Genomic DNA, 14,514 nt, shown 5'->3' with positions numbered 1-14,514 from the left:
TAAAACATTCAGTCAGATTTCAAGATGGCTGCCTGTCAACCATTCTGTTTTTCTAATTTGTCCCACAATAAAGAGGACACAACAAGGGACAAAGATATACCTACACAGGAAATTTAAGGTTCTCCTCCACTGAAAGGCTAAAGGTCGTATTTGTGGACATAAAACCTGTTAAATAAATGAAGTTTGTGAAACAGCCCTTCAGTACTTCTGAAGATAAGGTGATAACAAAATTTGTTGGGGACAAACTACAAATGTAGGATGATTTGAAGAGCCCATCATCTAATGATGGTAAACTAAAAAAAATATTGCCAACAAGTTATACATTGATAAAATAAATTTATTTTTCATCACTAAATGACATGTACCTATTACTGAATGCATAGCCTACCCAGAGGATATAGGCAAGGCAGGAGACATAATGTGGCACACAGTATATACAAGATGGTTAAAAAACCAGACTAGTGCTTCAACAATCGTTATAATCATTCATAAAAAAATAGATATTGTACTGGTCAAAACAACACCATCCCAATGCTAAGATGCATAGTGAACACACTCCAGTATAGTTTTGCAGACACAAGCAGTTTCAGGTATTGCTAATCGATACATCAAAAATTATAGAATCAACTTCATACCACCCTACTTGAATGAGTTTGATACAATAACAACCAAAATTACTTTTGAATATTTTCAACAAGTATTTAAGAGTACAACTCACAGCTACACTCAACCCGCCACTCCCCCCACCAGCTTTTTATAATTAAAACTAAATTGGCTTAATCAAATTAATACACTGAAGGAAGAAACAACAGTTTCAATACATGGGTTGAGAAAGTCAGTATTGACATCAATGCTATTTTGTTTTTACACATTGGAAAATGAATCCTCTCCAGCATAAATGAAATCAGAACCAAAAGAATGTATGTACATTCCAAATTCAACAAATCCTTAATTTGATGTTAACTTGGAAAAAATGCTCCCATTTGATTCATTTGAATGTCTCTGGCAAGTAATTTTCTAACAGTAAATTCTGCTGAAAGTTATACCCGTAGCAAACTACTCGTGTCACATGGAGTACATTTTATTGTGTTTTGCAGTTTTATGCTCTAAGGACATCCATGGTAGAAGTTGAGAAACTGATGTCACCTCTAGTCATCTTCTATCTATAACAATTCAGATTTCTCATTGTTAATTCTTGAACTGGTCAGTAGAAACTTTTCTGTCCTAAACTGCTCCTGTAATTGGGAATACCTTAACTAGGTCACCTCTAGGACACAGTCCATTGCTTTCATCCATCGTTGTGCAATGTATTTTGTGTGTGATCAATCATTTTTTGTATGATTTCTAGGTTGGATGGATTTACAAAAATCATGCTAGTACATCATACGTTCTATTCTTGAGATCTGTTTTGTCAACTCTTTGAACTGTTTAGGAAACTATCAGGGTAAACACTGGAGAAATAGGGAAATATCATGTAAGAATACCATATCTAAGTCTTATTTGGTTTCTAAAAAATCTTTTCACAACACAATAAATGGGAAAAAATACTGACCTGAAACAAATCCGTACAAATAAGAACAAACATGAAGCATGCATACATGAATATAAATGTTATTTCCAAATAAAATTTACTACAACCTTTTGTTAATAAAATTCTTAGGATAATATGCTGTGTTATACAAATGCTTTCTTGTAAAATAATTTTTCATGATTCTTCAGACTTTGCATACATATAGGTTACACAGTACCATAATACAGCAAATTTGCTATTTAAAATTAGCGAAGACCACAGAAAAGACTGATAAAAAAGATATTGTGAGAAAAAACAATAGATACAACACACTCACACAAAAAAATCTTTACATCTTAAGTCTTTCTAAAGCAATAAAGTGAATGATTCAGATGTATAGGGAAAGTTACCGTAAATATCTTATCTACCATATCCATCAGCAACTATTAGTTCACTTCATCATCAGGTCATTACACATTAAAACACATTTATTAGATACAATCAGTTTTTGCATATCATATGTAATTTTAGTGGAGTTATCACTATACATCATGTATATTCTACAGAAAACAGCAACCATGAGGAGTGCCACACTGACATTGGGTACCAAAGTACATATACAATATACTACAATCAACAAGACATGCACAAAACAATGAATATAAAAATGTAAAAAGTTAACCTCCAATGGTGTCATCAACTGTGTTTCCACATATACATACAGAAATATTTGATATACATTCTTAAAATATACAGGACCAAAAAGCAAGTAATAATCAAAAGAAACATTTTAAAATGGTCTTTGCTGTAATTTTCTCATTTATATGTCACTTAACTGGCATTCAAATATTCTTTCCCCTTCTTCTGGTAAAAAAATGACCTTGTTTAAAAGTCTTGAATTAAGATTTTACTTCAAGACGCAAGAAAGTCAATATCATCAACAAATCCTAAATCCTGATAGTACATCAATTAAAATGACTGCAATAAGTAGTCCATGACAAAGCAACCAGACCTTTAACAAATTGCTTATAACTGGACAGTAAGCCTTGTGTGTATAATCACTAGTCTTATAAGGACTGTTAAGGATAGACTTGTCTAAGAGGCATTTCAGTAAATTAATCTGTAACTTACAAATACAAGGCAGCTAAGTTAAGTCACTCTCAACAGACAGACATTTTCAAAAAGTAATAGAGAAGAGTGTGTACAAGTAGTGTTTCATTACACTTTCCTTTCAGATTTGATAATGGCTTTCCTTCCCTGACCCATCAACCCTATAAAACAAATACATGACGACCTTATGCCACATTCTACCTGTATGTGTGACTTCTCCAGTCTACCTGTATATTTAATCATTTAATATTGATCCATATTTAATCTACACCTCTGCCCTGTTTAGAACCATTCACAGTTTTTCTTTGCAGACCAATATCCTCTGCAAACAACTTTCTAATCTATACTGTTAACGTCAAATGATTGGGAGTACATTTTCCTAATACAAGTTCTCCTGGAGTTGATAGCAATATTTGCAATATTTACGCTGTAAAGTGTACCATTACTGAAAGTTTACAAAAAGAAAGGATCATGCTTTGCTATGTTAATTGTGAGAATGTGAGGTTTTGTATCACAACCTAGGTAATTATGAATCAATCACAATGCAATTAAAGACATGAAAGAACTTCTTGTAAAGAATACATGTAATGATAACTTTCCTGTGGTTCTATATTATTGGTATCATTGGACGGGATGTCATCAACCTTCCCATTAAATATTCAATACATATATTATAAAAATTTAATCTGTATATTGCAATAAATGGATGCAAAATATAACTGATAGAAACAGTGCAATTCCTATCAACCAAATATTTAAATCAAAATAATACACTGCAAATGAGTCAATATGTCCTCACAAACTACAAAGTGCATTCCGACTACAATCTTATAAAATCAAAAGTCTTTAGCAAGTCATAACTGCACTTGATATAAAAATCAGATCATTTGTTTAAAAGAGCTATTTCTGTGCCACTTGTAACAGCACTTATGTATAAAGCATTCCTTTATATATCAACACTATGACTGATAATAACTGGTGTTAATCAGACTAGTGGCTCCGGAATGAGCTTACTATCACATTAAAAGCCAAAGGGAGCAACACTATGGTCAAATACATATGCAGTATTAGTGCACTGAAAACATCACATCTGTTAATGTTTTAACAGGGGTTCACAAGTGTCTGTATAAGCACAAAGATATTGATGAACCAAATGCCAGCTAGGATACTGATGAACCAACTAACGGAAAAGTGCAGTCTGGTAGTCTGAATCAAGCTTGAACTGATTGAATTCCCTCAGTGTTCCAGCACTATGGGATGAAATCCACCACTTGGGCAGTTTTCCCTACAATGGCACTATAAAGTGTCCATAACATATACATATGCTGCAGGAAATAGTCCTTCCTTATTTGAACCACTAAGAATGCCACGCCACCAGTTGGAACAATTTTCTCCTGTTTTGATAATTATGTCGCCTTTCTTGAATGAAATTTCGTCATCATTTTGTCCTTCAAAGTCATACAAGGCTCGAAGCTGTGAACAAAGAAAAATGAAATACACACATGACTAAAATTTGTCCTTAATTTACCCTTTTAAAATAATATCTGTATTTATGACTTTTTTACTCCAATTTAATATATATTTTTCACCAGTACATATTACTGAAGTGAGCTGTATATCTCAGGAAATATCTTACACTTCAAAAATGTGCATCATTGCTTTGTTAAAAACAGCAATCTGGACTCTTAATAGATCACCTTCACTGCTAAGGCAGACCACATACCAACTACAGACACTTATATGAAAGGCATTCATTCTCTCTTGTGAACAAAATGTCCATATTCCACCAAGGAGGATTATTACAAGAAGCAAAGGAAATGTAAAAGCATTGTAAAAAGTGATATTTCAGCATTCATGGCTTCAAACAAACTTTGTGAATAATACACAACAGTCCCTACATGTGTTCACATCAAAATATCAATAGTCAATAGAGGTTATCAAGAATTGAAGAAATGCAATTGTTTATATACCTCTTACTAATCAATTAACCTGATGCCTTATCTTGGATACAATGGCAACCTAGACAAGTTTTAAACTGGTGAATAATGAAGATTTTATAGACCCGACATCTTTATCAATAAGATACTACAGTTTCCATGAACATGGCAACAAGGCTAGTTATGTTTTATTGAAAACTTCAACATCAGCTGGACAAAATAAGATTTTTTCCCAAGGGACAATAAAGGGTTGTCCTAGCAAGTTTTAGTGGACAGATGGATGAGAAAACTGATTCATGGAAAAAACCTCTGAACCCTTGCTGACTTTGTAAAGGTAGAGTAAAAATGAAGTGTGTCTTACCTGGACTTCATCTTTCAGCTGAAATTCAGAAAGAAATTACTTATAAAAATGGTTACTAAATAAATGGCTAAATGAATAATATGCGACAGATTTGGTTTTTTTTTCTTCAAATCAAATGTTATTTTGATTTCAATTTTATTTGCAAGATGATACTAGATCTTTCCATTCTCTTATTAAACAAACCATTTCAACTTAGTACATATATCATTTCTAATGTATTTAAAGGTACACAATAACCTTTATGATATCTTGACTCTTCAATCTTGACAAATGACCACCTAAAATCAAGTGTAGAACAAGAGACTCAATGAGTCTGCACAGTTCATCTGGTATTTCATGCTTTCCACAATCACATTAAAATTTTACAACCTTGACATCCAAAGTTTTGGTTAATTAGAAGGATTTGTTTACAGGTTTCAACAATTTTGACCTCTTTGACCTTAATATGGTTCAAGGTCATTTTTAATTCCAAACATTGTAGGGCTTCACACTGGAACCTTCAGTAAATCATTCTAGGCCTTTTGCCTTATCATCAGAAGTTATTTGAATGTTTCAACAAATATGACATCTGTGACCTTGAATACAGTTAAAAGTCATTGATTTTCTCAAACATTACCAGGCTTCATCACAGAAACCTTTTGGTCAATTAACATGATTCTAGACATTTTGGTTAATCTAAAGAATTTTTTCAATGTTTTAACAAATTTGACTGATGTGACCTTGAATACTGGTTTAGGTCATTTCCTTCCACAAACATTGTCAGACATCATGCAAGGAACAATGCAGCCAAATGTCAAGATTTTAGATCACTTGGTTATTGGTCTTTTTTTCAGAAAAGTGATCCCTGTGACATTGAATATAGACCAAAGTCATTTCCAAACATTGTCAAGCTTTTCAACCTAATGTCAACTATCATGATTCTTAGAATTTGGTTATTGAAGGACTTTTTTCAGACAAAATTGACCTCTGTAACCTTGAATATGTATTATATAGTTTCTTTTTAAAACTACCATGGGCTTAATCATAAGAACCTACTTGTTCAGTATCAAGATTCTAGGTATCTTAGCTTATCAGAAAGATGTTTAAAAAGGTAGTAACAAAATTTACACCTGTGACATTAGATATGGGTTAAGGTCATTTGATTTCATTCCTCGTCACTCACCATTCAAACATTTCAGGATTTCAACAAATTTGACCCCAGTGATATTAAATACAGGTTAAGGTCACAGAGGACAAATGTGTATTACCTTTCATCCTAGCATGGCATTGGCCAAATATTAGCACTCTCAGCTTTTTAGTTACAGACAATACCTTTTTAGAATATTTCAAATATCTTAATCCTGTGACCTTGATTGTGGGTCAACAGAATTTACTTGAGCCAATGGAGTTCATCCTAACACTACAGATCCAGTGCCATCACCTAGAGCCCATAATTAGATGTGGGATAATTGTTCATAATGAATTTTCTTTCAGCATACTTACATCTGTTGGAGCCATATCCTTTAAAACCATATTCTGAGAACGACTGATGGACTTTTCTCTATGATAATCAACAAGCTCATTGATGGATGTGAATTTCTGCACCCACAGAAAGTAGTTACCTCGTCCATCTCGTAATATCTTAAAATGCTGGACATTATCACCCCCTGTTCTGAAATGATAAAACAAAACATTTCCAAACACTGACTTTGTGTTTGCAAGCTTAAGAATCCCAAGATTAACAAGCAAAAGCTCACCACTAATAAGCTGACACCTGTTACTTACATACACCTATACCCTAGCCATCAGAAATAAAGAAGGTTGAGGCTGGAGAGTACAAGTGTTGAGTGATGCAATATTTTGGTTGCAATAGCAAGGCAATCTATTATTAAGTAATTAAATATTAAGCCTTTTAAATAAAACTGGATTAAGATCTAATCATCCCCAAAGTAGCCGACCCCGCAAAACTACTATGTACGTCTATCATGTATGCTTAATTCACTACCAGGATTTCTACCATTCTTAAAGACACCATGATGTTGGTGCCATTTTCCAGCAGGATAATGCACAAATGTGCATCAGTCACATCAGCAGAGATTTCCTGAATCAGAATAACTTGTAGGAGTTTGACTGGCCGTCGAAACCACCCGATTTGTCACCAATTGAGATTGTTTCTCAGGTAACACCTAAGAAGCTGATGACCTTGCAAATGGTGTTCAAACCTGTTACTAAAGCAGTTATGTTATGTTTGAAATTGATCCCATCTGAACACAAAGTTTTGCAATTAACCATGACAGCTGTTTTATCCAAATCGTTAATTTTTTTTCATTTGTACATGACTGATCAAGAATTTATAAAGGGAATAATTAATCACAACATGAAGTTGTGTTACCTTCCTTTTTTTGTTCAGTACATGGCAATACTTACTTCACCGATAAAGAAAACTCTCCTTGTTGACTTTCACTATTTCTGACGAGGAAAGCTCCATCAGGGTGTAAATATGCTCCATTACCATCTTTCTGAGTCAACATCTCTTCAGCTTGAAGTCTTTTTACATCCCCCAGGTACCATCTGTCATAAAACATTAATACTTTAACAAATTAACACCATCATAAGAAATTTAATTAGTGTTCCATTTAAAATGGAACTAGCTAGATAATCATAATTCATTAGAAATGAATTAAAATTACATGTCAAAATTACTTTAGCCTTAGTCAGGTATTTATTACAGCCCTAGAAAAATAAAAGGAACCAAGCTTGTCAAATGACAATTTCAAAACAATATTATGTAGGTGCATGTACACCTAACTAAGGTTTAGTTTCAAAGATTCAATGATTATGTTATAATGAATTTGCTTTATTTTCATGAACATAACATTTCCTCATACATATTCATACATACGGTGCTGATTTCCATTCAATGTAGTTGTTAGGAATAAACCCCTCCTTTCCACATATTTCTGCCTTGAACCAGTTAGCATCCTTTTTCGTATCTGTGATCTACAAAGGATAGAGTAATTATATATTATATATCATTAATGAATATTTCAAAACACCTGTTTTACCAAACTAATCCCTTCAATACTTTTTGTCCTTATCAGGCAATTCATCTGATTAAATAGAGTGTATAAAACATGAACACTGACCACAGACATTAAATGCTATACATAACGATGATTATATTTAGAATCCAAAAGTAATATGATACAGCAAATCATATTATTAGCAATTTTAGTGTTGGCATGAAAAACAAGAATTTCTAAGTTTTCAACAAGATATCCCAGTGCAATTTTAGCCCCTGCCATTGTTTGATCTTTATTTGTTCTTTAAAACTTTTTTTCTCTTCTTTACACTCATTTTACTCGGAGTTATATGGTATTTGGGAATCCCTCTAAATTCTAAATGTTTTTTTCTTATCATTTCCAAAATCAAAATAGCACAACTACTGATCAGTAACAGGTAAACTGTGCATGACATAAAGATCCATCCAGTATTTCTCAAGACATAGTGATAATAAACTATCACTGTGAAAATCCATGACAGTTACATTATTTTCTTTTTGCCAATCACTCCCTAAATCAAAAACACACAACTAAGACCATGGACAACCTACTTCTGAAATCTGATAAAAAAAATCCAGTACTTCCCAAGAAATAGAAATACATGTATAACAAGTCAAAGCTTCATAGACAACATGTCTGCCTGTCAGCTATTTTGTTTTTCTAATCAGTCATAAACTCAGAGGGCACAACACAGGGACCAAGAGGCATGAAATCTGTCAAGATCCAAAGTAACTTAATTTAGTTTAAACATATTTTATTGCCAAGTGTAAGAGCAAAAGGATTAGACACAAGTTATTTCAACTCACGAGGTCTTCTCCAATATAACTTTCCAGTACCTGCGTTATAATCCCTTATTGAAGTCACATTTTTCCTTAGTTCTGTCTTATTCCACTACCTTTCAACATTTATCCTGATGTTTCATCGATAAAGATGTGAATTTGTAAAATATAACTATTACTAAAACAACTTTTTTCATATTATCAAGTTGTGATCAATTTAACATCAACAACAAATACACCCTAGACATTGGCAAGAATGTGTCGATCAAGTGAGAAAAAATGTTCTATACATCAAGAAAACGTTCGCAGAACACGAGGACGTAAAGGTACCAGCAAATCTCTCATTGCAGCAACGATAAAAACTACTGTGCATGACTCATGCCAAGATGACGAAAAAACATTCATGAATTTTGAAGCCCAGTTTGTTCACGGTGACGTTATGGAGTACCAAGAACAAAGATATTTTGGCATCGAGTTATCCCAAAAAATCCATCAACAGTTAAACTACGTTCCATATATTACAAAACAAAGAACTTTATAAATAAACAGTACCTGACAGTCTCAAAATACAGTAGACATAATTAGCTACACATAAACATTTGTGCACCGAGGCGACGAGACCCATGGTTTTTGACAGTTTAATAAACAAAAAATATTGAAGAAGAATAAAAGTTATAAATACATCGGAACAGAATGCAAATCAATAGCAAACCTTCAGTGTTACGTTTCTTGTGAAGCTTAATTCATCTTCAGCGGTTGCGTTGAAGTCGTGCTTGGCTCTCGCCTCCATCTTGGATTTTGTTAACTCTTTTGTCCACACAAGATTACTGCGCCGTTCAAAATGTGTTCATTACTACAACCCTCTGAAATACTCCTCCAAATTAATATGAAGCAATAAATTACAACTAAATGGAAACATCATTGGTTTCATCAAAATAAACAACATGTCAATGTCTAGGAATCTTTAAATGATGACCTATATTCGACGTCGAACGTGGTATATTATTGTGAGTAACTCGGTTGTCAGAGCCAATAGGCCTATACCATTGGTACGGAACTTTAGGAGTTTCTAGCCTTCCGTGACTGCAAATATATTTCGGATTCTTAGACCAATTTCAACTAAAGTATCGATTTGATGCACAACTCTACACCCTCAAAGATAAGCCTTAATGTAGAATAGATACGTGTTGGCAACTGTACCTGGAATGTAAACAGCTGAAAATCAGACATTTTGCACGCAGCGTGTCCTAATGATAACTGCTATGTGAAAATTTAATATACTTAAAGTAATCGGACCAATGGCACATAAACAACTTGATTATTAAGCATTCAAACATTCAAAGTGAACTATGATAAAGGAAACCGCCGAGATTAAAATCTTGATAAAATTACCTCTCTGAGAAAACAAAAAAAAATCCTATTAAAACAATTTTAAAAGTGTTAAAATGACCACATCTCAAACGAATTTGATAGAAGCTCGAGCTGTCTAAGAAAGACCTTGGGGAAAATATACACAAATATGATAGATGGCGCTAAAATGTACAACATTTGTGTTTGTTTACGTCGTTCTCATGTCGGCCCTGGCTTTGTAGAGCTTACTTATCTCCCCTTCATCAAGTTACGGAAGGAACATCGAAATGACGTAGTCAGTGAGTGTATCAGATCAACAGTCATAGGATATGGTAATATACGTGATTAAAATGTCCATCAATCACATTTTGATTCAACTCTTTCTGAACAATTTGTAAAAAAAGTTGTTAACGTAAAGCAGGTATCAATACAGGTATCACTGAAATCCGAGACATATATATGTGTTATATACGTCTCTGTTGAAATCAAGTTGAAATATCTAAAATGGAATCTAGATATCGATTAATTTAGATATTAAAAAAAAATCACATTTTTTTGCAGAATACACAATTTTATATTCAGACATCCACTTAATTTACATCTTGCCGAATGTGTTGATTCTTAGACAGCCAGATCCGATGTTGGAGAACGATCGTGATAAACGTGGTAGAAATGTTACAAATTTGAGCATTATCTATCATATATTTCGGATATACTAATACCTAAAGAGTTTTGGATAGCATTAGGTTTTTCGTCGCGCCAATTACTTTTTTTTAGTAATCAACTGCCCATATGGAATTTGTGATCCATGCGAAAACCAATATACAGATACAGCCCCTCCCTCCGTTGACCCACCACATCCGAAATTTGATAAAAATTAGAACTGTTTGAGAATAGTTCAACTCGCTTATTGATGCCATATCTCTAAGTTAAATAAAAAATTACCTCTCAGTTATACCCCTAGATACAGTGGCGTAGCCAGGATCTAAAGTTGGGGGATGGGGGGGGGGGGGGCGCGAAGCTTTGGCTGGTGGTCCCCTCCCCCAGAAAATTTTGGCTCCATTTCCTGCACTTTGAGCGTATTTTGTATTAAAAAAAACCTCAACGGATATACACGTTTCACAAAAGTCCCCCTTGCCTACGCCAGTGCCTAAATAAGCAAATAGGATTCAGCATATGGCTAACAATTCGTATTAAAGCATTACTTATTTAGTGACCAACAGCTCATATTGACATGTGATACAGCCCTGCTTGAAAAACTTGAAATGATACAACACAAAGCACTTAAATTAGCTGAGGGCTTGAAAAATAATACATATCCATCGTAAGCCTACATACAGAGTCCAGCTTTAGTGAAATACCATTAAAATTAAGAAGAGAGACGAAATGACACCAAAATATTACGGTCTAGAACTCAAGACTAGAATTTCCACCTAACGTTATGGTAGAACAAGATATGCAGATCACTCTAAAATTTCGCCAAAATAACACAGTACGATCAGGCATATTCTCACTAGATACGACTTCATTATCAGTTTGACATACAAATGTTCAGTCTACACTAGTTAATTAATAGCGTATTAAATTTTGTAGATAAGATAAATGGCTGACAATTTTTCCGTCTCCGTGACTCCTCCCGTGTCCGAGTATCGTCTCACCGACAAACGTCAGTATTCTGGCGACGTGTCTTATTAGTGATTGACAGGTTTTCCGTCTCCGTGACTCCTCCCGTGTCCGGTATCGTCTCACCGACTAACATCAGTATTCTGGTGACGTGTCTTATTAGTGATTGACAGGTTTTCCGTCTCCGTGACTCCTCCCGTGTCCGGTATCGTCTCACCGACGAACGTCAGTGTTCTGGCGACGTGTCTTATTAGTGATTAAAAGCCATATTTTCCGTCTCCGTGACACCTCCCGTGTCCGGTATCGTCTCACCGACGAACGTCAGTATTCTGGTGACGTGTCTTATTAGTGATTGACAGGTTTTCCGTCTCCGTGACTCCTCCCGTGTCCGGTATCGTCTCACCGACTAACATCAGTATTTTGGTGACGTGTCTTATTAGTGATTGACAGGTTTTCCGTCTCCGTGACTCCTCCCGTGTCCGAGTATCGTCTCACCGACTAACATCAGTATTCTGGTGACGTGTCTTAATAGTGATTGACAGGTTTTCCGTCTCCGTGACTCCTCCCGTGTCCGAGTATCGTCTCACCGACTAACATCAGTATTCTGGTGACGTGTCTTATTAGTGATTGACAGGTTTACCGTCTCCGTGACTCCTCCCGTGTCCGGTATCGTCTCACCGACTAACATCAGTGTTCTGGCGACGTGTCTTATTAGTGATTAAAAGCCATGTTTTCCGTCTCCGTGACTCCTCCCGTGTCCGAGTATCGTCTCACCGACTAACATCAGTATTCTGGTGACGTGTCTTAATAGTGATTGACAGGTTTTCCGTCTCCGTGACTCCTCCCGTGTCCGGTATCGTCTCACCGACTAACATCAGTATTCTGGTGACGTGTCTTAATAGTGATTGACAGGTTTTCCGTCTCCGTGACTCCTCCCGTGTCCGAGTATCGTCTCACCGACTAACATCAGTATTCTGGTGACGTGTCTTATTAGTGATTGACAGGTTTACCGTCTCCGTGACTCCTCCCGTGTCCGGTATCGTCTCACCGACTAACATCAGTGTTCTGGCGACGTGATATAAAAATACCCAAGTCGCCTGCCTGATTACTTTGGTGTTAACGGTCATATTTTAACCAAACTTTTCTAACAGAGGAAATCATGGTTTTGGTATTCAGCATCATTTAAAAAACTTCTGTGTGTGTTTAAATCACTCTGTGTGCAAACGCTCACGTTTCCAGTAGAAAAGTTGTCAGATTTAACAGACGCATTTTATCGCCATACTGAATATGACATCAGGTCCGAACTCGAAGTTTGTCCTGGTCATTGATCTATAAATCATCAATGACATTGATTCGTTTGTTTGTTTGAAGCAGTGCCTCTGGATCGTATAGTGGTTGAAATTAACCATCATCCGTCTCTAACAAATTACTTGTTTGTTTTAATGACGTTGACACCTTCCGTCTCGAGTACCGTCTGTTCCAGTCCTCCCCTTTCCTCTGAACTCTCTGCGTAAGTGTACGCCAGTTATCAATATCATGACACAAATTTCACCAGTTATCACGATTTTACATCTCCTCTCCACACAAAGCTACTCAAACTATGGTCACCCTCATTCTCATGATGTGACTAACATACCACATACTGTTAGCTGTTCTGAAAACGAAATTAGATACAATGTTATCCTATCGTATGCAACCACTGTTATTACTGACCATAACACGTGCCTGTACTTTTGGCTAATGCACAGACCTAGACAACGTTCCCTACAGACCTGTTTATTCAGTAAAGAACTACCATCTCTTACGAAAATCTTACTGAACAACCAAATCGAGCTCAACCCGGGTCAAAGGACACCAAGTTGGCCTTTTGGGTCATTTTGAAAAGCTGTAACTTGGAAATCCAAAGCTGTTGAATGTGATACATGTAACGTATGGCACCACATCGGCTGCCAAGGCATATCATGGTATATATATAATATTTACGGCAGTAACATTAGTTGGCACTACCTTTTCTGTGAAGTGCCAAAATTCTCAACTATTCATTCAATGGGATACCTCTTCCACATGTCTCCCTAAAATTCAGTCTCGAATTTGAGCAACAACTTTAATAGTCCAGGTGTGCTGCTTTTCACCAATTCCACACCATTCCAGCAAAATCAACGGAGACCAGCCAACCGATATAATCAAAGACTTTGACAATAAATATTCAATCGATAAACACAACTGGATCTCCTTATAGAAAGTATAAAACCTTATGTTATTACTGGCACTGAAACCTGACTTTCTCCATCATCATCCTTTTTTGAGTTCTTTGAAAGCGATAAATACCAAGTTTACAGGAAATACAGACCCCAAAATAAACAAGGCCACATTCCACGGAGGTATTTTAATTGCTGTGAATAACCAATTCCAATCTGTTTCCGTTCCTAACCTGAGTGTAAATGCTGAAAACACCTGGGCAGAAATATCTACGTTCAATGCCCTCCTTCTGAACAAAACACTCTATCACTTGACCAACTTTGCCAATCTCTTCCTAAAATGCCAACTCCATCCTGATCCTTGAAGGAGATTTCAATCTGAATAGCATAGGCTGGACTGTCTCCGGTTCCAGGCAAAACAGACATCACCAACCCCTCTAAAACCTAATAAATGACCATTCTTTACACCAAATTGGTAACCAGCCTACAAGAAATGACACAATCTTTGATGTCATTCTCATAAATAACCCAGGAATTACAGACCACATACGTACACAACCACCATTAGGCAAGGCAGACCTTGATATTATTTTGGCAGATTTTCG

At 35.5% G+C, this 14,514-nt stretch overlaps 1 protein-coding gene across 1 annotated transcript; it reads right to left on the bottom strand.

Moving 5' to 3' along the window:
* Positions 1-316: 316 nt before the first annotated feature.
* LOC132547452 (growth factor receptor-bound protein 2-like) lies at positions 317-9,533 on the bottom strand. Its single transcript, XM_060211207.1, has 6 exons — positions 9,451-9,533; positions 7,800-7,897; positions 7,325-7,468; positions 6,401-6,569; positions 4,919-4,936; positions 317-4,093 (listed from the first exon to the last, which is right to left on the bottom strand). The coding sequence occupies exons 1-6, from the start codon at positions 9,526-9,528 to the stop codon at positions 3,917-3,919; spliced, it is 684 nt and encodes a 227-aa protein (XP_060067190.1). The 5' UTR covers positions 9,529-9,533; the 3' UTR covers positions 317-3,916.
* Positions 9,534-14,514: the final 4,981 nt, after the last annotated feature.

Source organism: Ylistrum balloti, unplaced genomic scaffold, assembly GCF_031769215.1.
Source record: "Ylistrum balloti isolate Yb309-2 unplaced genomic scaffold, AGI_CSIRO_Ybal_v1 Utg369954, whole genome shotgun sequence".
NCBI lineage: Eukaryota > Metazoa > Mollusca > Bivalvia > Pectinida > Pectinidae > Ylistrum > Ylistrum balloti.
The sequence above is the reverse complement of the archived record's forward strand: the minus strand, read 5'-3'. Positions and strand labels throughout refer to the sequence as shown.

Excerpts from the sequence above, each read along its gene's own strand:
- LOC132547452 (XM_060211207.1), bottom strand. The coding sequence starts at position 9,528 with ATGGAGGCGAGAGCCAAGCACGACTTCAACGCAACCGCTGAAGATGAA. Across the intron at positions 7,898-9,450 it reads CAAGAAACGTAACACTGAAG|ATCACAGATACGAAAAAGGA; the intron begins GTTTGCTATTGA and ends TATCCTTTGTAG. Across the intron at positions 7,469-7,799 it reads ATTGAATGGAAATCAGCACC|ATGGTACCTGGGGGATGTAA; the intron begins GTATGTATGAAT and ends GTTTTATGACAG.